At 43.2% G+C, this 23,127-nt stretch overlaps 1 protein-coding gene across 2 annotated transcripts in view; it reads left to right on the forward strand.

The window, feature by feature from the left end:
• Nucleotides 1–23,127, forward strand: part of MAN1C1 (mannosidase alpha class 1C member 1) — a 141,721-nt gene that overhangs the window by 35,243 nt on the left and 83,351 nt on the right. For both annotated transcript variants that reach the window (XM_083751734.1, XM_083751733.1), the window contains exon 2: nt 18,799–18,895. In XM_083751734.1, coding sequence (XP_083607860.1) covers nt 18,799–18,895 — 97 coding nt within the window. The remainder of the gene's footprint in view (nt 1–18,798; nt 18,896–23,127) is intronic.

The raw sequence follows: 23,127 nt of genomic DNA on the forward strand, positions 1-23,127 counted from the left end.
ACAGAAATTGTTCCTCGAGGAGCACTATTCATCGAAAACCAATGTCCTGACTACTACCCAACCACCCAGAGTGGAATAAATAAGTAAAAGTGCAAGCTTATTTGCTTTGTTCCTTGAGTTGTGTTGTTCAGAAATACCCTACCCCGCTTTGCTTTGCACTCTAGAATATGATTTGCAGGATTAGATTGGGCAAACAAGGGGCCTCTTTTTCCTTTTCCAGCTCCAGGGATGTCAAAAACCTTCGGCCACTAATTGAATTGCCTGTAAGATCTAATTAAGAGAGGTGAAGGGACCCAAAATAGCATTTCCTCCCTGCCTATTGCAGCCCCCACTCCACAGTTAGCCCCCTAGCCTTGTGCTGTTTCACCCTCCAAAGCCATTGCCACTCACTTGCATTCTGCTGCCTCATTAGAAAGCAACAACTTGCAAAGTCAACCAGTTCTGTTGTGATGCTTCCCAAATTAGGTACCTCTGGGATTATTGCTTAATATAGCCCCTGTTTTTAAGGCTTTAAAAATATTTCTCATGGCTCTGTACAGCTGGGTTCGGCATTTAATTAGGAGTTAAGCTAAACTGTGTTTTGAAAGATTTTTTCTTCCTTTTCAGTTTTCGGGGGGGTTGGGGTTGGTGAGTCAGGAGGTCTCCAGGGCACTGTTCCTACTTGTGCTTCGGTTAGCATATCTGACCTTGGGTAACTCTTGCTCGCTAGTGTTTTCATCGTTTGCAAATTGGGAGTAAGAATTTGCGTTTGTCACAATTGTTTTGGGGTTTAATCTAATAATAATTTTGAAATATATTGCAAGCGACTGGCTAAGTATGACTGGCCTGATCATCTCCTTTTTGATGAATGGCATTTTTCTTCTTCTCACTTGAAAGAGGACATCACACTTGGAAATTATTATTGGAATGGATTTGAGCAGGCTGCCCTGAATTCCCCCCAAATGTATTTAGCACATTTTGTACATTGCCTAATATTTGCTTGAGCCTGATGAAAACCAGACCAAGGCTAACTGGGCATGGTATCATTTCTCCTCTAATGCCTTTTGTGCAGTTGGGCCTGAAAATCGATGTGGCAATTCAGTATCCTTGGGGAATATTGCAAAAAAAAAAAAAAAAAAAAAGGAAAGAGGAAGAGAAGTAAAACAGCCTCTAATATTTTTCATTTTCATAGTATGAGAATTTCACGTCCACAGTGTACTTGCTCACATAACCCATGTATCTGTGATTTTGTCCCTTTTTGAACTTTCGCTGTCAGGAAACACCTCCTGACAGGGCGAGAAATGTCCTCTTTCCTCAGTGGAAGCTTTTTCAAGTAGAAGAGTGACTCGGCTGATGAAACACTTCGGTATTGTTCACCCCAATGAGGCTATCAGCTGTGATAGCTGCCACCATGATTTGGATGGGAAGTTGGAGGTTGGGTTTTTCTCAAAGCCTCATTCTTGATCTTCAGTGATACTTTTCTCCAGATCCACAAGGTCTTGATTTGTACTCAAAAAAAGAAAGAAAAGAAGTCTAAAATGGACAGAATAAAAGTACAGACGTGTTTAGTCCATTAGCCAAGTAAGAGGCACATTGGCTTAATTCTTACTACCGTGCAGTCTAAACTGGGTCGTGAACTAGCTGCAGTGATCCTCAGGCGTTGATGTTTTGCCTTCTCTATGTGAGTAGCATACATTGGAAGTCTCTGGGTTCCAGTTTGCAGAAAACCATAATTTGTTCTTTTATCCAAAGATGGCAAAAAAGTACTTTGTGATCAAACTAGGATCTCAAGCCATAATTTGATCCTTTTTGATGGAAAAATATGGTTTACATAAAGAGCAAAGGAACAATATGAGCCCAGGGCTTACTAGGGGTAGTTATTGTAACAACAAACCATGGTTTGGGCAAGGCCCAGACCTCTGCAGGTACCATTTCCAAAGTTAATTCACAGTTTCCACATGTCCAGGCGATTTGTTTCCTTCTGCCTCTTCTTCTAACAGCAGAATTAACATTACGGAAGCATGTCTTTTAAAAGCGAGGAATTCTGCACGTGAATTCATAGAAACTGCAAAGGCATATGAGTCCTGGTGTCAGGTATCCCAGCAGACAATTGTGAAGTCAAAAAACACAAGGATTCCAAATTATTTTCAAATATTTATAAGGCTATCTTTTGGAAGAAATCTGCTCTTTTGAAGCTAGACATACTGTTTCCACCATCCACGATCGCATATGCGGCAGATTCTTGGCATTCCTATCTTGTAGCACCAGATTTTGGCACAAAGTGCTTCATGCTTGGAATCAAGCTTCCTAAGAATCAGCCAGTGCTTAAAATCTTGGGACAGCGCCAACTCTAAATGAAATGAAACATGTTCATCTTGAATTCTGCTTCAGTTTCCAGTTTGCAAAATGTGCCACCTGATCCCTTTCATCCTGAGCAGATAGGTTTGGGCAGATCCACAGCATACATTTAAAGCAAATGCACATGACTGGGAACTCTAGTTTCCCCCTCACATAGTTACAATTCTCAGGACCTTTACCAACTTATAGTTCCCTGGATTCTTTGGGGAAGTCATGCATTGGACATCCATTGGATATGCTTTAAAGTTTAAACGGATCCTATGCTGATATCACAAGCCTACCTAGGAAGATCCTGTAGAATGGGTTGCCAACTCCCAAGAGTGTGTGATCTACTCACAGAGTTAAAAGCTACCTTTTTTTAGGGAGGGGGAAAGACATGCTTTTTTGGCATGCAGGGCAAACAAGTTAAGCTTTTTTTTAGGGGAGCCAAACTTGTTGAGCTTCTTTGGGGGGAGCCAGTGATCTACCACAGACATCCAGTGATCTACCGGTAGATCACAATCTACCTGTTGGACGTGCCTGCTGTAGAGGTCTTGGTGCTTGATGCTGAGGAGACATTAGTATTCCTTTAACGGTGTTAACCTTTACTCCAGAGAGAGAAACATTTTAATACTTTAATAATCATATTTTGCTTCTGCGTGATTCAGTTTGCCTGAGAGGTTAAGTGCATTCAAAGAAATTTTATACTTCTTGCAAGCTTAAGTGTAATGGCCATTGGATTTGTCTTAAAGACTTTTGCTTTGCAGTGAAGTATGCATGAGGGCTGCCCTTTGCCTCACCTTCTCATTGACCTTGCATTTGCACATACTAATGGTTCCAATCAGGGCTAATGAGGTGATGTAAGGTATTAAGACAGAAGATAATGAATATAAGGTGATGGTCCAAGCAGATGATGTCACGCTGACTCTAACCCTGTATCGTCTATAGCTGCAGTGCTCTGACTTACCACATCATTTATTCCTTCTTGAATGATTGGGATAAATCAGAATTTCTTGATGGGGAATTTCTGCCAAAGGCCTGCTAAGGTAGTCCAAAGAGAACATTAAGAATTTTAATCCCTAAACAACTGGCACATTCTCAATTTATCATGGATGTGCGGTTATCAAAGACCACCTTAGATTTGAAACATCAGCAGGCATTAGAGCTTCCTCTCCCTTTCCTCTCCCTTCTCCCCTGATACAGTTAAAATGAATGTTACCTCTTTTGAGTTGTTTAATTAAATAAATTAAATAACTTGTCTAAATTACCTAGTTTCATAAAACAAATTATATTATCTGCAGTTTCCTGTGGAATGACAAATGACCGCACATCTCCTTTTTAAAACTACAGTCTTTAGAACTACATTTGAAGAGTAAGGGGCTTCCCTGTTCCTATGCTTGCTGCTTATCTCTCAGCCATATTATTCTCACAACTTTTAAGGTGGCAACCCAGCAACACTTGGAAGCATTGAGATGGATTAGTTTGGAAACAGCCTCTCTAAAACCATTGTGTAGCATTGTAGTGATGGGGGCAATGCATCTTTCCCCCCCACAAAAGATGAAAAATGATGTACAGTGGTACCTCGGAACAAAAAAAATTCTTTCCAGTAGCACCTTAAAGACCAACTAAGTTAGTTCTTGGTATGAGCTTTCGTGTGCATGCACACTTCTTCAGATACCTCGGGTACCTCGGGTTACATACACTTCAGGTTACAGACTCCACTAAGCCAGAAATATTACCTCGGGTTAAGAACTTTGCTTCAGGATGAGAACAGAAATCGTGCAGCGCAGCGACAGCAGGAGGCCCCATTAGCTAAAGTGGTGCTTCAGGTTAAGAACAGTTTCAGGTTAAGAACGGACCTCCAGAATGAATTAAGTTCTTAACCTGAGGTACCACTGTATGTGTGGGAGTTTCTTGCTTGCAGTTAAGTAAGAGCTGCATAATACGGGACGCAGGTGGCGCTGTGGGTTAAAGCCTCAGCGCCTAGGACTTGCCGATCGAAAGGTCGGCGGTTTGAATCCCTGCTGCGGGGTGCGCTCCCGCTGCTCGGTCCCAGCGCCTGCCAACCTAGCAGTTCGAAAGCACCCCCGGGTGCAAGTAGATAAATAGGGACCGCTTACCAGCGGGAAGGTAAACGGCGTTTCCGTGTGCGGCTCTGGCTCGCCAGAGCAGCGATGTCACGCTGGCCACGTGACCCGGAAGTGTCTCCGGACAGCGCTGGCCCCTGGCCTCTTGAGTGAGATGGGCGCACAACCCCAGAGTCTGTCAAGACTGGCCCGTACGGGCAGGGGTACCTTTACCTTTACCTTTAAGAGCTGCATAAATGGCAACCAAATTGGAGAAGGGCCATAGCTCAGTGGGCCATAGCTCACATCTGTCTTGCAGGCAAAAGGTTCCCAAGTTCAGTCCAAGGCATCTGCTGGTAGGGCTGGGAGAGATCCTTGTCTATCAGTTTGAAGAGCTGCTGCCAGTCAGAGTGTAACCACACTTCCTCTTGTCCTGCTGCTTTGCCCCAGGGAAACCACTCTTTGCTGCTCAGTTGGAGCAAACAGCAATTTGGGTTTCTTTCCAGATTGACTTTTATTCCAATTTAGAGCTGAAGAGCAGGTTTTTCCCTGGGGAAGGGGTGGGGCAAGGGGAAAACTGCTGGGATCTGTGCTTTCTAGACACAGGAAAAAGGACAAGTAGGAGTGTGGGTGTCCCCTAAATTTCAGCTGAGCCTACTATTATTACTTTCCTTGAAGATACCCTTATCTTATCTAAGGCTACAATTCCTTTTTATCTTTACTTAATGAAAGAGGAAGCTCTGAATGTAGAGCCTTTGTGTTCAGAATCTGGCTGTTCAATCAGATCCTTGCATGAGAATCAGGCTCTGGGAGGAAGACCTAAATTATCTTTAGAATTGTGCAAAACACTGGTGCAACTAAAAATTCTCTTTCATAGCTATTGGTTCTCTGTGGCTGTTATAAAGCTGTTCCCCACCCCTCCCTTGCTACTTTGAATAGCTGGCTATGTGGTGAAATCACAGTCAATTTTACCACAACTTCTTTTTTCTCTTGGACTATCTCAACCTTCCCAGAGCTCAGTGGAGGAATGTGCATATTCTTCCAGTACAAAAATTGGTGAATTACCACTGTAGTCTTTCTGGGGCTCTGATTCAAGCACTGTATGCAGGAAAGTCTGTTGTCTGCTAAAATTCAGTGCAGGTCGTCTACAGTTTTGGGGGTTTTTTTGTTTTTGTTTTTGATCATAGTGGACCTTAGCTGATTGATGCAATTTGGTCAAGCCTTTTCAGGTAGAATCCTTTCAGAATAATGGTACATCCCTATGGGAATGGGACCATACCACTTTACATTGGGTGGGTGTTACTCATTTAAATGCTTCCCATTAATTTGTTTTTTTGTTTTAAATTACACCCAAAAGAACCAGTCACCTTGTATTTAGAAAATTAGCACTTCGAAATTCACCGTTAGCTGTGCTCTTAATTCTAACACTTCAATGCTTTCCTCACTGAAGGCTTACAGTCGTAGACGGAGCTGACTTTTTTTACTCACTAGCCCTATTTATTTATTAATAATTAGAAATTGTATTGGAAAAGGTAAACCTCCCCCACAATCTAGTTGTTTGAACATTATAAGAATGTATTTGCTTTGTTGATAGCAACAGTATTTATAGTAAACAGATAATGTCAGTATCTGTCTACTATTTAGGAATAAATAAATAGCATAAATGTATTTATACTTCTGCACCAGCTTTGGTAGGCTTTCAAATCTCATTTCAGCACAACTTTTGATGTGTGTGTGTTTGTGTGTGTGTAGCTGTAAGTAGATGCCATTACTGTTCTATGATTTATTTGCACAGGATCTGATGTCTGGAACAGAATTTGGGATGTGACAAACCCTGCATTCATTTAAAACAAACAAATAACCTAGCAAGGTTTTAGTCCTCATTACTGAGAAGGACAGTTGTCACTCCCAACCAGCCCCAGGCAGCTGTTCAGGTTACTTCGATAAGAGCGCACTGGCTGATTTTTTCCTTTCCACTTTGGCAGTGGAATTGTTCTGTGTGCCTCAAATTATGTAATAGCTAAAGTGTTGTGCTAGGGCTGGGACACCAGGATTCAAATCCCCACTCGGCCATTATGGTCACTGGGTGGCCGTGGGCCAGCCTAACCTCACAGGCAAAATTATATCTCAAGGTTAGTAAATTTCCATCTTCAGGCGGTAGAAAATAATATTCATATGGTTTTAGGGTCCTACTCCTGGATTGCTTCATTTGGTGTATTCTACAATACACCCACAAAAGCAAAGGAAGAGAATAAAAATTCCAAAATGCACAGTTGAACCAGCAAAAAGTCACAGACTAGCTTTCAAGTTCTCCTGCATTATGCAAAACACAAATATCTCTCTCTTTAATATCATTGTGCAACAACCAGTTTTAGGTGCTTGATTTTTTTCAATTTTAAAAATACTTATAATAATATCATCCTATCTAGTTCCCATTTAATACAGAATAAATGACTTCCAGGGAGACTTAAAATCATAGAATTGTAGAGTTGGAACGGACCACAAGGGTCATCTAGTCCAACCCCTTGCAATGCAAGAATCTTAACTAAAGCATCCGTAACAGAAGGCCACCCAACCTCTGTTTAAAAACCTCCGGTGAAAGAGAGTCCACAACTTCCTGAGGGAGTTGGTTCCACTGTTGAACAGCTCTTACCGTCAGAAAGCTCTTACTGATGTTTAGTAGGAATCTCCCTTCTTGCAACTTGAAGCCACTGGTTTGAGTCCTACCCTCTGGAGTCAGAGAAAACAAGCTTGCTCTATCTTCCATGTGAGCAGAGTTCATTTTAACAGGATGCATTTGGCATCAAGACTTCCCAGGAACTCTGCCCTCCCGATTCCTGATAAATGGGAGTTGGCTACGATTACGCAGTGTGTAGGGAAGGCATTCTGTGCCTATTTGGACACTCTCCTCTTGTCGTTCCACACTCTGTAAGGCTGAGACCTGACACTGGAAGCTGACTCAGTTTTCAACTCTGGCACCTTTTTGTAGAATCTAATCCCAGGAGTAATTTATACAAATTAGTGAAAGATCTGCATTAAGGACTGTTAAGTAATGCAAAGGCTAGTAGCTGCCTGTTTGAAGTCCTATTAAATTAAAATCTTCTCTGTTTTCCTAGTGTTTTATTGTGAAGGGTTAGATGCTAATGTGACTGCTTGAAAACAGATAACTTAGCCAATGTGTGTCTAAATTGCTGGAGTTCCTGTTGGGATCTATTGGATTTACAGTAATCTTTAATTAGAAAAAGTGTAATTACTTTAGGATGGATTATCTGTGTTGCTGTCCGTTTCGTAGTGTTGCCTAGTAACCTCTTTTGGTGTGTTGGGTCTGTTCCACCCGCTTCCAGCTTTTAAATTAGAGGGAGTAAAAGTCTGCAGTGGTTTAATGCTTGCCTCGCTGAGCAAAACCTTTTAGTCAAATGTCACTTTTCTTTTTTCTTTTAATATAATGATCACAGGCAGCCTTGGAAATTGTGTCGCAAACCCAAAGAGCCTTCAAGACTTGCATGCGTCCACCAGTACATGGCCTGTCCATGAGACACCTATCTGGACATGTTTTCTCCTGGGCTTCTTGGGGTCTCTAGTCAAGGGTAGATTCAGAAGAGGGTTCTAGAGCAGCAAGGACCAACCTCTGTGTTCTTGGGCAGGACTGCATTATTCTTTTAAATGGCAGATCGTAATTATACAGAACAAGAGAGAAATATACCTCGACGATGCCAAAACTGAGAAAGGTTTTATTGCAGAGTTGGCTGATGTGTTTTGACATTATTGCTTTTATCAAGGGCTTTTGCTATGCAAGTTTTTTTGTAACAGGGGTTTCTTGGGTCACAGCTCTGCTATCCAAGACACCTTCAGTGGCAATGTCAATGATGGATCCTTGGCGTCATGTACATGCAAAGTTTGTGCTTTATTACCAAGCCATGGACTCTCCTCTGAAGCAGTAGCTGCATTCAGTAAGAGCAAGAAGAAGAGCCCAGACGGTTCAGGCCAAAGGCTTACCTAGTCTTGTGCTCACAGTGGCCATCCAGAAGCGCATGGAAAGCACAAATTCAGAACCTGAGCACAACAGCATTCTCCTCCCTTTTGATACCCGGCAACTTGTATTCAGAGGTGGGCTGCCTCCAACACTGTGCTGTGAGCTCGGGGCTGGGGTTGAAGTTGCTGTCAGATGACGAGGACACTCAACAGGGAGCAGAATGAGAAGGAGGCCAGGGAAGGGGAGGCAGTCCCACTGGCTCTTGTCCTGCAGCTGGAGGATGAGCCCAGGGTCTGACCCCCACCCCATTGCCAATAAGTTTGTGCTGCCTCCACAGCTGAGTACAGAGTCACACCCCTGGAGAAGTCTCAGGGCTTTATCCACACTTACCCCTTGTCCCATTTAAAAACTCTGTGTCCAAGCATGTTTTGTTTTGGTTTGTTTTGTCATGGAGTTTTCCCAGTGAAAACCTGCTCTTTAGCGCTTAATCAGAGCAAACATCAATTTGGGTTTTCTTTGGATGGTTGTTTTCTCCAATTGAGTTTTAAGGAGCAGGTTTTCAAAGAGGGGAATCTAAGGTAAAATGGGGGGGGGGGGGGCAGACACTGAGCTTTAAGGCATGGACCATGCCTTGAAAGAGTAGAGGAAAGATAACTGCGAATAAGCCTTCATAGGGAGAAAGTGAGCCCACCACATCTCACCCTTAAAAAGCTAGTGGGAGGAGTTTAGCCGTTGAGACATCTTTTCAGCTGGTCTCAGGGTCCCTGATGTTGCTGTCAAACTCTCTAGCTGGATCTTGGGTGATCTGTACCTGTAGCCTGATCTGTACCATTTCAAACCTTGAATAAAGCTTTCAATCCACTTTATCCACATGCCACATAGACGGGGGAAAGTTATGTGTCAAGACCCAACCAGATGTTGCTAATTTCCTGCATGTGTCCTGCTGCTGTGTGGATATTGAGCAGCTGCTTGGTGCTGTTGCTGTTGCCGCCTGTAGGAGTATGCAGAGGAGAAGCAGGGTGAGCATATTTCCGTGCTTAGGTGAAATGGACCCTCAAGTCATCAGAGGATGGGTAAAAGTGGTTTTCTTAATTTTGGTTGTGCTTCTGAAAAAATATAGGGGAAAAGGCCATTGAGTTGGCATTGGTCCCGTCCCCCCCCGTTTTCTAATTTACACAGCCTGGGTGTGTAAAGATAGTTGAATAGTGTGGTGTTTTAAAAAATACAATGCATCCTGAGATCTTACTGTGGAAGCAACTAAAAATGCAGCAACCAAAAGTAGTATAGTCCAGAATAAGCTCCTTTAGTCACTTTGATTTTGTGGTAAAGCTCACATTTTACCCCTGCTGATAGCTTAGGCCGTTGCAAATAAGTCTAACCAAAGGATTCCAGTGTTTAACTCCTCCATGTATCAGATTAGACCTATACAGTATGCTTTTAGATGCATCTCCACAGTAAGCCGTTTCTTTGATAAAGAATTTAGCGCCGACCCGGTTTCTTTATCGCATGCCCCAAGGGCCTCCCTTCTATGCATTAGCGGCTTGCCTTCCTCACACCAGGAGCAGGGTAATTTAATTGCTTTGAATTCTGGTTAACTTTAAGCCATTTCAGTTGTCTCATCATAAGTAACCATGATTTCCCTCGAAAACAGTGGGAACGGCACAAAGCTCTTGCTTTGAAACATTAGGCTTTATAATTTTGGAGGAATGGGAATTGTAACTGATGCACTCGTCAAGTGATTTAAAATAGTACGTAGCCTGTGAAGTTAAGTGTATTGTGGGAAATGAGTAGTCTGCATGCAGTGTCAAGGTTTCTTGCCTCCCATTTGGCCCTTTGTAGCATCCCAGGACCCACCTCCAGGATGCCTCCCCCTCCAAAAAAACCATCTGTTGCTAAGGCTATTCTACCTCCCTTGCCTCTTTCCTTGGAGCTGCCAGAAACCCGTTTGCTCTGCCTCTTCCTTGTCTTCCCCACCTCCCTTCTTGGGCTCCAACTAAATGAGCTCCTTCTCTCCTTGCAGCTGATCCCTTTCATCTTTACTTTCTGGGACCCATCCTACCCCCTTCCCTACCATATTTCCTCTGTGCTTCATTCCCAGTCCATTCTCTTGGGTTAAGGAAGAGTAAGCAAGCAACTCCTTTCCCGAGGCAGCCACAAGATATCTGACTATTTCCAGGATTATTTGGGTGCAGATATATCAGGCAGTATCTTTGAAACCACCACCTAGTTCCTGCTTACCCTTACTGGAAAAATAGTGAAAGGGATAGAGGGCTGCAGAGAGGGTGAGTACATGGTATTTGGTATTAACAGCAGCAGAGAGGGTGAGTGCGTGGTATTTGGCTGCTTGGTGTTCATGGTCATGCCTCTTGACCAAGCACTAAATCCATACAAAGCTTATTCTGCCTTTGGACTGTATCCAGCAACTTGGATTCTAATCACTAGCTACCAAAGTAGAGTATGTTAAGATTTGATCAGGGGCCTTCTGAGTTGTGGTTTTTAAAAGAGCCATCCTCTTCCAGCCCCTAAAGCTCTGTAATAAATCAATGAAAACTGGGTTATCTGGAACAGCCTGAATAATTTTTGCCACTAATAAACACTTGCAGTCAATATTCTTGTAGCAGCGATGAAAGGGGAGCACGGGACAAAGAAAGAAAAGAAAAGATGTTGAAATATGCGGACTGCACACAATCATAAGAGTATAAGAAGTGTAAATGTAATGGTTGTTGCTCACCAGAGAACACATTTGGCTCTCTGGTGTCACTAAGCAACATGCTGAAAGCAATCCATCCTCCCTGTGAATCTAAGCACAGAAAGGGAGAATACGTGTAAGAGTTTCAGACACTGTGGTCAGAGCATCCGACCAGTGAGTCGCTCCTCTCCTCTCCTCTCTTTTTATTTTATTTTAATGCTAAGCATTTTCATAACAACATGAGAAATTTGTCCTCATTTCCCATTTGGTTGGCAAAAGATCAAACATGAACAAAAACTGTTTTAGGTTGCTGGTCTGAAATATTGCTGCTGAATACATTTTGGGTGGACCACACTGTTGCCTTACTGGGCACAAGCACCCTTTTGATGGGCGGTTTTAATTTGTAGGAGGGTGTTCTTCTCATACAAACAAACAATATTTGCCCTGAGATCTAGCCACTTAAAACTGTGATTCCTGTTCTTGGTTAACATTAACCACGGGCAAGGTCTCTCTGTGCTGGCCAAATGCTTAACCGCACCCCAGAGAGGGCATGGAGTATACTTTGCTGATTTGCTTCTCCAACCCGTTGGCAGCACATGGGTGTTACAGCTGCAGAAGTTCACAGTATGCCAAATTGCAAAATGTCTGATTAACCTCATTTTCATGATTAGGTAGCACTGTAGCACTGATTGTACTACTCTGAAGTAGTTATTCTCAGATTTGGGGCCCCCCGCCTTCTTCATTTTCGATGAATGGAGCTGAAAATCACAAAACTATATTACTTACCTTTCTCATTGAATCCAGTCCTCCAGAATTTGGGATTTTTCAAGGGTTGGGGGGTGGTCTGCAGCAAAGGTAACTCCCTCCCCCACTGCTGTATGACTTGCCTGATGATGTTTCTTGTTTACTTTTAATAGGTGTGGTGTATAAATAAGCAAAAGATGAAAGAAAACCTGCCATCCAATCAAATATTTCCAGTTGATTGATCAGCTGGCTCAGTCTAATCAGTTGACTGGACTAAATGTATGAATCTGCTGCCTAAGTCTCAACACTGGCACCTTTTTAGAGGTTACTGAAGGAAGGTTGTGGTGTTGCTTCTGTTGAGTTAATTTACAATTTTAATAAACGAATGCTCACACTTCCTTTTTTCAGGTATAGAGGAATCTGGAATGCAGAGTAGTCCCTATGAGAGTAACACACAAGAAGCCAAATGGCCTAAAAACAACAAATGTGGTTAGTTTTGTGACAGACTCTGATTCAAAATATTTATTTTTTATTACTTTCATTTTAAAAAAAGAACATCCATAAGATTCAAAAGATTTCTTGGCTCTGTTTTCAACTGAATTTTGATTGCGTCTGTCATCCATGGTTCTTAGTGATAGAAAAGAGGCCATATTAGTTTAACTGTATATCTGCCAGCTTTCAATAGGAACTGGAAGGAAAATGTGTTTCTTAGTAGAATTCAGCATAATACTAAGTCATTGGTTCTGTTAGTGCAATGGAAAATTCTTCCCCAGTCTTCCTCTGCCCCCCTAAATTTGCCTTAGGGGTCCCCACAACCCCCTGGAGCAAATTGGGGGGGGAGGGGAGAGGAGAGGGAGGGAAGTCCTGCTGTGCAAGTGGGAGTTATCCTGCTTCTGCAGCTATTTAGCTGTGTACTGCCCAATGTGTTTGCCATTAATTTTGGTACAGCAGGTGGGGAAGACAGTGACTTAAGAAGAAGAAGAAGAAGAAGAAGAAGAAGAAGAAGTTGTTTATTTATATGTTGCCCATCTGACTAGGTTATCCCAGCCACTCTGGGTGGCTTCCAACAAATTAAAACGCAGTAAGACATCAAACATTAAAACCATCTCTATGCAGGGCTGCCTTCAGATGTCTTCTAAAAGTCAGATAGCAAGGCACTTTTCAATGTGTGCTCTGCCATTAATTGAGGAGCAAATATTTAAAATTAAACCTTTGTCTGATCTGATTGATTAGTCACCTGTGGCAGATAAAAAATTGCATTGAGGGGACCAGGCATAACTTTTGTAAAAAAATCAGTTTCTGTTCCAGTGGTACCTCAGGTTAAGTACTTAATTCGTTCCGGAGGTCCATAGTTAACCTGAAACTGTTCTTAACCTGAAGCACCACTTTAGCTAATGGGGCCTCCTGCTGTCGCCACGCCACCGGAGCACAATTTCTGTTCTCATCCTGAAGCAAAGTTCTTAACCTGAAGCACTGTTTCTGGGTTAGCGGAGTCTGTAACCTCAAGTGTATGTAACCTGAAGCGTATGTAACCCGAAGTACCACTGTATTTTCTTTTATGCTATGATAGCTTTCATTTGGACAGAAGGCCAGGGCCAACAACGTCTGTGTACATATTCACAAGTCTTAATTAATCCATTAATTTTGCCATCTTCCTCTTAGCTGGGATGAATGCCATTGGTAGACAACATCATATTTCAACTCAGGAAAAAGTGGTATGAGATACCTGCATCATATGAGTGATGCATACTCAAAAGCCTTCTACAGGAGGTTGTGTTCTTGTTAGAGAGCACATTTAGGCTGTGAGAGTTAATGAATTCTGAAAACTGATTCATCCCACACTGAATCTCAAAAACTGACTAGCTTTTTCCTTTCTTTTTTGATTCATCCAGAATTCCTTCCTTCTGGTGGTGGCATCTTAATATTATCAGCTAGCTCAGTGGGGGGTTTCTTTTCTCCTCCCCACTAAACCAAGCACTATACGTAGTAACACGTGTGTGTGTGTGTGTGTGTGTGTGTGTGTGTGTTTGGGTGTTTGGATGCCTGTGCTAATTAAAGTGAGTGCTGCCAGATGCTAGTAACGCTGGGTTTTGGAAACTATACAGCTGGAGAGAGAAGCACAACCCACACACAGAAATTGGGAACTCTGGAAATCTTGGATGTGAGAAGCCTGGCTCCTCCTCAAACTGACCATGCCCTGGGAAACGTGCATAGGAAAACAGGAAGGATCCTTATCAATGAGTTCATTCACAAGGTTGTGTAAAGAAGATGAATAACCTCTTAATGCCATGTTAGGTAACGGGAGGCCCACAGTTCATATTTTAAGTCCTGGCTGAATGGGCACCCAGCTGAAATTACAAGGCTGCTAAATTGGTTTGGGCTTAGACTGAAATGGTATATTCGCGGCAAAAACGGGGCTCCCCATCCCTTTGTTTCCCATTGACTTGAAAAATAGTTGTGAACCCAGCTATCCACCCTGGTTCTCACCCAGGGCACAAACAAATTCACGGGTCACCCCAAAGTCACAAGAAAGAAGATTCTCTAGTCTCCTGCTCTAGGGTTCATGAGCAGGCACCAAGGTCTGATAGAGCTTCCCTAGGCTGAATGAGTTTCACTATGTTGTCTGAGCATGAAGTAAACTTGCTTGACAGGTGCTTGTTACACCAGGGTTAGCTAATCATTGGTCCTTCAGGTTTTTTGATGGCCACCAACTTGGATGGCTTTAAAAGAGGATTAGACAAACTCACGGAGGATACAACTGTCAGGGGGATGGCTGGGTTCTGCCTCCACTGCTGGAGTATGCCTTTGAATACTAATTGCTGAGAATCACAAGTAGCGAGAGTGCTGTTGTGTTGAGGTCCTTCTTGAGAGCTTCCCAGAGGAGGCATCTGGTTGGCCACTGTGAGAATGTGATTCTGGACTATATGAGCCATTGGCCAGATGCAGCAGCATTTTCTTAAGTTTGTATGAGAAGGGCATTCAAACATTCTTGCAGATGCATAGAACCCCGTACATGCTGTTGTGAGTTTTTGATGGCAACTGTGGCAAAAATGGAATTTTTAATTGGGCTAGTGAATGCATTTTTTAATTGTACCCCTGGCTGCAGACTAAGCTTGCTTGAGGATTGTGACCTTAGAAAGCTCTGAGAAATAGGTAGCCTTGGATTGCATTTTTCAAAAGCGAGAGGCCTTGTTTGGGGAAAAGCCTGGCAACTGACCAGTTCTATTCTCTTAAGGGTGGATATTTGTCATTTTCACTTCCCCTGCCAGCTGGAGTCAAGCGTGCAAAGGGAAAGCAAAAAGTTATGTTTGTACATACGTGTCAATGACCCCATGCCTCAGAGTCTTTCCCGGAAGGCCAGTTTGATGATTTCTTGGAAGTCTCTCCCAAATCATGCTCTTTGGAGTTGGAGAATTTATTTTGCCATAAGGAATCTTTTAGGAAGGCATGACAAACACAGCTTTTTCTGAGATGTGGATATATATACACACACACACACACACACACACACACACATATATATATATATATATATTCCTACACTCCACTCCTCTTTAGCAGCTCCTCCTGGCTTCTGTGAAAGGCTTCTTCTGGTCTCCTAGCCAAGCATAGATCAGGTCCACATAACACATAAGCAAGAGACAAACAATAGCTTTTAAGAAAGGGACTTTGAGTGAGGTTTTGCTTCACACCACCCTTTTGTCTCCTCTAGTTATACAGGGTTTTGAAACAATACAAAATCTTGTTCAACAGAAGAGAAATTAGGTTGGGTAGACATAGCCTGGGCAGTCATTGTTCTTCCAAACCATCTTCCACTCCAACCATCTGTTGTCATCTCTAACCATCTGTTGGAGAAGGGCCATAGTTCAGTGGAAGAGCATCTGCTTTGCAAGCAGAAGGTCCCAGTTTCAATCCCTGGCATCTCCTGGTAGGGCTGGGAGACACCCTTGTCTGTGTTGCATAGCCAGCCTCATATAAACAACATGATTAAGTCTAATTAATGCATTAAGGGGTTAATACCATAGAGTAAGCTGTCCAACCAGGTTTACTTATGTCCACTTCCCCTCACCTTGGGAAGAAATCGGCAATCAAGCATTTGTTCTTAGCCTTTCTGAGAAGCTCAAGAGGCTTGAGCTGGTTGCTCTAGCTCAGACCGCATGGCTCCCCCAAGCCACTCTTTGAGTTCCTATACCAATAATTTAGGAACTTTCACCACTTTGTAACTAAGTCAAGTTTTACTCCCTGTGCAATTTTCTGAAGCTTGTGAATCTGACCTTTGGAGAGTTTGTAAGTAAACCATTTTTAACTTAACAAATGTGTGATCTTTTTCTGTGCCAGAGCAAGTGGAAAACTTTGGAAGGAACTTGGAGGGCATATTTTAAAGGTCGACAAGTCTATATTTCTACTTTACTTTGATGCATATTTTTGTGATTTTAAATCAATGCTGACGCTTCGTCAACAAAAAGAGCTTGCCCCAAACCTGGATTTTGGAACAAGGAAATTCTCCTTCCTTTACATATACCGTATTTTTCGCTCTATAAGAGGCACCAGACTACAAGACACACCTAGTTTTTGGAGGAGGAAAACAAGAAAAAAAATATTCTGAATCTCAGAAGCCAGAACAGCAAGAGGGATCGCTGCGCAGTGAAAGCAGCAATCCCTCTTGCTCTTCTGGCTTCTGTGATAGCTGCGCAGCCTGCATTCGCTCCATAAGACGCGCGCACGCACGCACACACACACACACACACACACACACTTCCCCTTACTTTTTAGAAGGGAAAAAGTGAGTCTTATAGAGCAAAAAATACGGTATTTTGAACAACAGTCTGAACCCCTGAATAGCTGCTACCAGTCAGTGTAGTTAATAACTGAGCTCGGTAGACCCAAGGGTCTGAATTGGTGTAAAGCAGCTTTCTATATTTCTATCTTATCTCCAACCACAGCTTCAGAACATGCTATAACCAATGCTCCCACACCTTTCGTGACCCCAGAGTTACCTCCAGAATGATGACATTGCAAACTAACACATGTTTGAGCTGTGCCTCACCCTGTGTATCACCCAGTTCATTTTTTTAAAAAAATTATGGACTTGTAAATTTGGAAAAACCTCTGTGCATATGGCACATTTCCCTCAGGGTTGGGCATAAGGCGAAATCAATCAATATAGCAAAGTTTGACTACAATACCTCACTTTGAGAAATTACAGTAGTACCTCTGGTTACGAACCTAAGTCGTTCTAGAGGTCCGTTCTTAACCTGAAACCGTTCTTAACCTGAGTACCACTTTAGTTAATGGGATCTCCCACTGCCGCTGCCGCGGCCGAGTGATTTCTGTTCTGATCCTGAGGTAAAGTTCTTTTTTTAAAAAAATAATTTTTATTAACAGGCCAATCACATCACATTATCCATATTGATTCCAAATTATACAGCCAAATTTTAATTTTTTGGGGGGCGGGGGGGATACCCATACATCAAGCTCAGCTCAAGTCCAAAACTATCACTTGTCTTACTGCATTAATTAGACAGGTCTGTCCAGTTTGATCCGGATAGTCCTTTGTTACTTCCTTTCTCTTCTTGTTGTTATCATCATAAATTCCTTTCTTTGCGATCTCTGATGGTTTTCACAAGCAGGTTAGAAACTGGCATTCTATGTGGGTTTTGTACTCTTCCAAAAATCATATCAATCCGGGACAGCCTCTGTACAACACTTCCATAAACAAAATTAATCTCCGATCTGTCCTCTATTTTTCTCAGGCTTACCGAATAAATCAAATGATTCTGGGGGTTCTGTCAGGCCAAACTTACATTCCAACATTCCTTCTCATTCACACAATCCTGAATCTCCTCCCCCAGTCCTTCTTCCTCCGGCAAACCTGTCATGGCGAGACGCCATTTTTTAACTGCGTCATAAGTAATTTTCCTCTTTTCTCACCGTTCTCCAGTCTTCTTTCCTGTTATGCTCCGTCCCACATAGTTCTTAAAATCCTGCCTGTGATTCATAGAAACGCAACGATCTTGTTTCTATCTGGGGTGAAGGGTTATTAATCTGGGGTGAAGGGTTATTAGGTTCTTAACCCGAGGTACTACTTCCGGGTTAGTGTAGTCTGTAACCCGAGGTGTTTGTAACTTGAGGTACCACTGTACCCCTTTGGCCTTTTCTCAGAACAAGGCAAGGATGGTGTGGAAAGGGAAGCTGAGAGTTAGCATAGCCATTACTAATCAACTGGCAAAATTATAATAATTAAGGGGTTAGAGCAGCAAGTGACACAGAAGAAGTGGGTGGCAGAGGTAGCAGCAACTCAGGTGGCAAAGTCTTTTGTGCCAGCCCAGCTATCTGGACGTCTTCATTTTAAATTTATCAGTAAGGCCTGGAACTGTGTCTCATGTCAGCACTATTTGCCTTAGTTCCTCAGCCTTCATGTCCATCTTATAAGATTTCCAGAGGCATCTAGTTGGCCACTGTGGGAGATATGATGCTTGATAAGATGCAGTTTTGATCCAGTTCAGCAGGGCTCTCCTTAGGCTATGCCTCAACCTTGTACAAATGTGATTAGGGATGCCAGAGAAATCCTATGGTCAGGAACAGAAATCAGTCAAGTGAATAGGATTCATTCACAGTGTTGTTTGCAGATTTAAAAACTATATGCAATTAATGATTTTTTTTAAAAAAGATGATTCCCTAACTTTGAAATTGTTGTTGTTTAGTCGTGTCCAACTCTTCATGACGCCATGGACCAGAGCACGCCACCACTTTGAAATTAATGTTATGCAAATTACATTAAATACTGGGCAGTGAGATGTATAACATAGTATGTGGCAGAAACCGAACTGCAGCTGAATGGAAATGGCACTGATTTTGACAAATATAGATTAGAACAGAAATTCCTGCAGTCACCTTGCCTTTTCCGTCTGCCTTCTAATCTGTCTTTCAGTGTGGCGATTCATAAGGGCTATGGGTGCAGCAGTCTAATATCCAGATAACCATTAAATGTCTTTCTCTTTTTCTTGCAGATGATGAAGTTTGCTTGGGACAACTACAAGCAATATGCAATGGGGAAAAATGAACTGAGACCTCTCACTAAGAATGGGCACATCGGGAACATGTTTGGTGAGCTGAACAATTTGCTGGAACAGTTTCAACTGTTAAATGTTTAGGAAAGAGAAAATTAGATTAGAGGCAGACATACATACATTAAGGACTGACTAAGCCCACGGTGGAGCCACACTTTCCCCTTGTAGGACAGATGTACACATTTTGAAACTGAATCAAGGCCGGGAGCAGCAGTCCTTTCTGTTTCCAGCAGAATATGGGCTGTGTAGAATACTGATTATTTGGCCCATACAACAGCCATGAAGCTTCTCCCTGACAACTGGGGAGAGAAGGTTTTAAGAATCCTAAGGAATTTGGGAAGGGTGGAGGGACATAAATCTGTGCTGGAGGCTGAACAGGTATATATGTCTGAAGAGGAAGAGGAAGAAGAGTAGAGGGAGATTGGAAGGGGGTGGGGGTGGGGGGAAACAGACCAAGTTCCTGAAAGGAGATGTGCCTTACATGCTAGTATCATAGCTTTTTAAAATTGCAAAAGGTAGGTATGTAAAAGCAGTTGAAATTAGTTCTGTTCTGAAAAAGCTCGCATGAAACCATTCCCCTGCAACATGAATTGTCAGACCAGGTTTCCCCCTGTAAATTCACTCTTTTAGATGCAGTCCAGAGTTATGACCAAGTTAACTGCCCTTTTTACATAGTGGAATGAAGATTACACAATGTGCAGTGATTGCAAAATGGTCATTTAATGACCTCACCACACAGGCAGATCCCTACTGAGCCAAGTAATGGGGAGATTACTTTACAGTCAAGATCATGGGCCCTGGTTGAGCTGAAAGCCCCTCAGGATTTCATTCTGAGGGCAGAGAACAAGCAGCAGAACATTAGGACAAAAACTGTACAGGTTTCAATCATTCGGCTGAATTGAAATGAGAATGACCCTGCTTGGTCTGGGACACCAAGGAGCTCTCTGATGCTCCAGGACCAAGCAGGATTGCTGTCCCTTCACATCAGCCAATAAGAGGCAGCAATTCTGCTTAGCACTGGGGCTGGGTGTGCCAGAGAGCTCTTTCATGCACCTGAACCCAGTACTAAGCATCCTTGATTCTTCTATCCCCGTCAACTGGCAGGGCGGGGATAATAAAATACCTTTCTCGAACAACATCAGAGGGAAGAAACAATGATCTGTGCTTGGAACATGCAGCCAGCAACGTCCCAAGCAGGAACCCCACATAAAGCACTCTTGACTGATGGGCAAGACAAGTCACAGGTCAACTTTGGCCTGTAAAGCTGATCCTGATAAGGATTTGCCCTGTGGAACCGGAAAGGTTGTCCCTTTCCTGTCTTGGGCCCTGCTTCCAAGCTTCTGTGAAGGAGAGGTGGAGGTTCTGTGGCTTTACTCTCAATCTGAATCTGTAGCTCTCTGAACTGGCCAAGCATTTCCTCTCACGTCAGTTCTATTCAGAGGAAGATGCCTCTCATGAAATATTGAAAACATGAATCAATATTAAAGGCTTTGCTTTGTGTGCTTCCTGGTTTGTATAATTTTCTCTTTAGCCGATTATAGTGTTTTGGGTAACTCAAATGCTTATGCTGCTTAGGCAGCTGGTGTTCTCTTCGTCGGACTCTTTCTTCTCTTTCCCTCTCCCCTCGTGCTTTTCTGAAGCTAAGCAGCCTCCTTTGTCACTCAACTCCCCAATGCCATCACCTTTTGATTTGACAAATTGATTTTTTTTAAAAAAATGTTAATTTCTATACAGTATAATAATCTCTAGCCAGCTGTACGTAAAGCTGGAAAAGCATTATTGCTGTTCTGATTTAAACAAAATTGTTGAGGCACAGTGTAGGCTGCTGGTTTGGGGGGTTGACATTTGCTGCATTTGCTTGGCTTTAGCATGAAGGACCCTTGAGGCTGCCAGGAGGGTTGTTAGGAATTGTGACGGCCACCATCTGTAACCTGGATTTCAGCCCATCAGGTCTGGGCACTCTTGGCATTTAGTCTCTCTCATTCCTTTTCCATCACTTGTGTAAAGGATCAGATAAGGACATCTGGCTGTTGCCTCTCCACCATCATCACTAACACATAGACCTGTCCTGGCTCCTATTTGAGGGCGCAATACTTGGACTCTCTGATCAATAGTTGCCAAAGGCTTTAATCCAGAATTCACTGCATGACCAAAACATAGATGCAAGCCAGCTGTTATATCTGAGCACTAAGTTACATGGTGAAGCATAAGCTAAGACATTCCAACACTTGACATGTGTCCTGAGCTCTCCTTCTGAATAGCAGTGCGGGCACAATCATTTGCTTTGCTTTGGCGATCCAAGCTTTGGGACTGAGAAAGCAAAAAGGCACTCCTGTGAGTGGGCTAGGTCAGCCACATCCTTGGAGACAGAGGCAGAGTTGGAGTGGTCAGCTCACTGTCTGATCTAGCCTCAGGTGCCTTCCTGGGGACAGGAAGCGCTTTGATGATGGGAGGAGGCAGCAGAGTTGCATCAGGTGGCTTCTCTGCTGACAGGACCTGAGGCAAGACTTTTCTTTGACAACCCACATGGCTCCTCCTCAACGTCTAGAGCAGTGCCTCCTGAACTGCTGGGCCCTCCCCCAGGATCCAGTTCTACAGCCACTTGCCATTCCTCCCCCTCATTACACTAGTCCTGCTGGTACATGTCCTCAAGACTCATGTCAAGACTGGCCCTTTTACAGCTTCATGCAAATGGGGAGTTTTGCACTGGAGCAGCAATATACAATGCACTCGATATTTCTCTTTATTGACCCACCTGCTCAAGGCTGCCTCTGGGAGAAGAAGTGGAATGAACCTCTGCCCTCCCACCCCTCTGCTTCTAAAAATGGCTTCGTTGCCTCTGGACTTTTGCTGAAGTCACCGCAGAATCTAAAGCCTTGGTCTCTGCTCCTATGTTACTCTTCATGTGGAATTGGTTATTTCAGCTGGGAGGCTCCTGTTAATAATCCCACTCTTTTAACTGTGGGTTCTTCCCTGTTGCCAGAGTTTGTGAGTTAATGGACGAATCCTTGCATCCTTCCAAAGGATCCGAGAGCAGCAAACACACAAACAATCAATCAATCAATCAATCAATCAATCAATCTAAAAAGCATCTAAAAGCAATTCGAATAGAGGCGCAGACTGGGAAAGAACTCTACATGAAAGGCTTGTTGAAAGAGGAAGGTGTTTTGTAGGCACTGAAAAGATAAGAGAGGAAGTACCTGTCTAATATTTGGCTTGGAAGGGGATTCCAGGAAGTTGTTGCCATCACACTAAAGGCCAAATTCCAATTATTGCATGGAATGGATCTCCCAATAAAATGGTGTTTGCAGGAGGCCCTCACCTGCGGATTGCAGTGATCAGTTGGGTGTATAAGGGGTGAGATAGCCCCACCCCCAGTGGCTTCCTTCATGCAGCTTGGGAGCACTGGGCCAGGAGCAGCCCCTTCCTTTCCCCTGGGGTGCTGCACTTGTACACAGTTTTATACTTGGGAAACCACCATCTGGAAGTGTTCCGTGATTGAGTCTGGCTTTCTTTATCTGTGCTCCTTGCCTTTCTGCATCTTGCAACTGTTTCCCAATCTGCTAAGCTTTACCCAAACTCCTAAAGGAACATGACACCAAAAAGGGAACAAGAGTCGGAGAATATTTTAATGTGTTTATCATGCTCAAGCTATTGGTGCTACTTAGGAGAGGCTTGTACTGCATTTATGAGAGTTCCTGAGAAAATGTCCTGGAGCAGAAGGGCTTGTGCTAGTTAGTGCTCTTCTCATCCTCCGCTCCCCATAGAGCAAAGTCAGCGGATCCCCTTTGCCGAGTAACTTTACTCCCAACAACACTCAGTGCATTTAAGAATTCAGGAGAGTCTGCTCCCCAATCTCCCCTTTGATACAAAGGCTTAAAAATTTTGAGTCACAGATGGGAAGCGTGGGCAGCCCCGGTACTTTCCTTCCTGGAGGTGTCAAAATTGAGCAAAAGCCTTATTTGCAGCTGCTTCTGCGTGGGAGGGAGGATACCACACCAAGGCTATTTTCAACTGTGTGTGTGCGACTGTGAAATCTTCAAGTTCCTTAAGGGTGTAACATGTGCTTTTCAGTTGTGCATAGGATGCTCACTTACGGCAATGCCTTCCTTATTCATCACTGGCCAGATTGTGAACTTGAGGAGGAACTAGGGGGTGAATGAGCAGCCCCTCCCTCAAACATATCTCCACTCAGCCAGTGATACTGAAGAATGTTTGAATCTGGGCATGCCTGCTCTAGGAGGGAACTGTAGACACCCAATAACTGAT

The sequence above is a fragment of the Podarcis gaigeae genome (assembly GCF_964106915.1).
Source record: "Podarcis gaigeae genome assembly, chromosome: 8".
In the NCBI taxonomy this organism is placed as follows: domain Eukaryota; kingdom Metazoa; phylum Chordata; class Lepidosauria; order Squamata; family Lacertidae; genus Podarcis; species Podarcis gaigeae.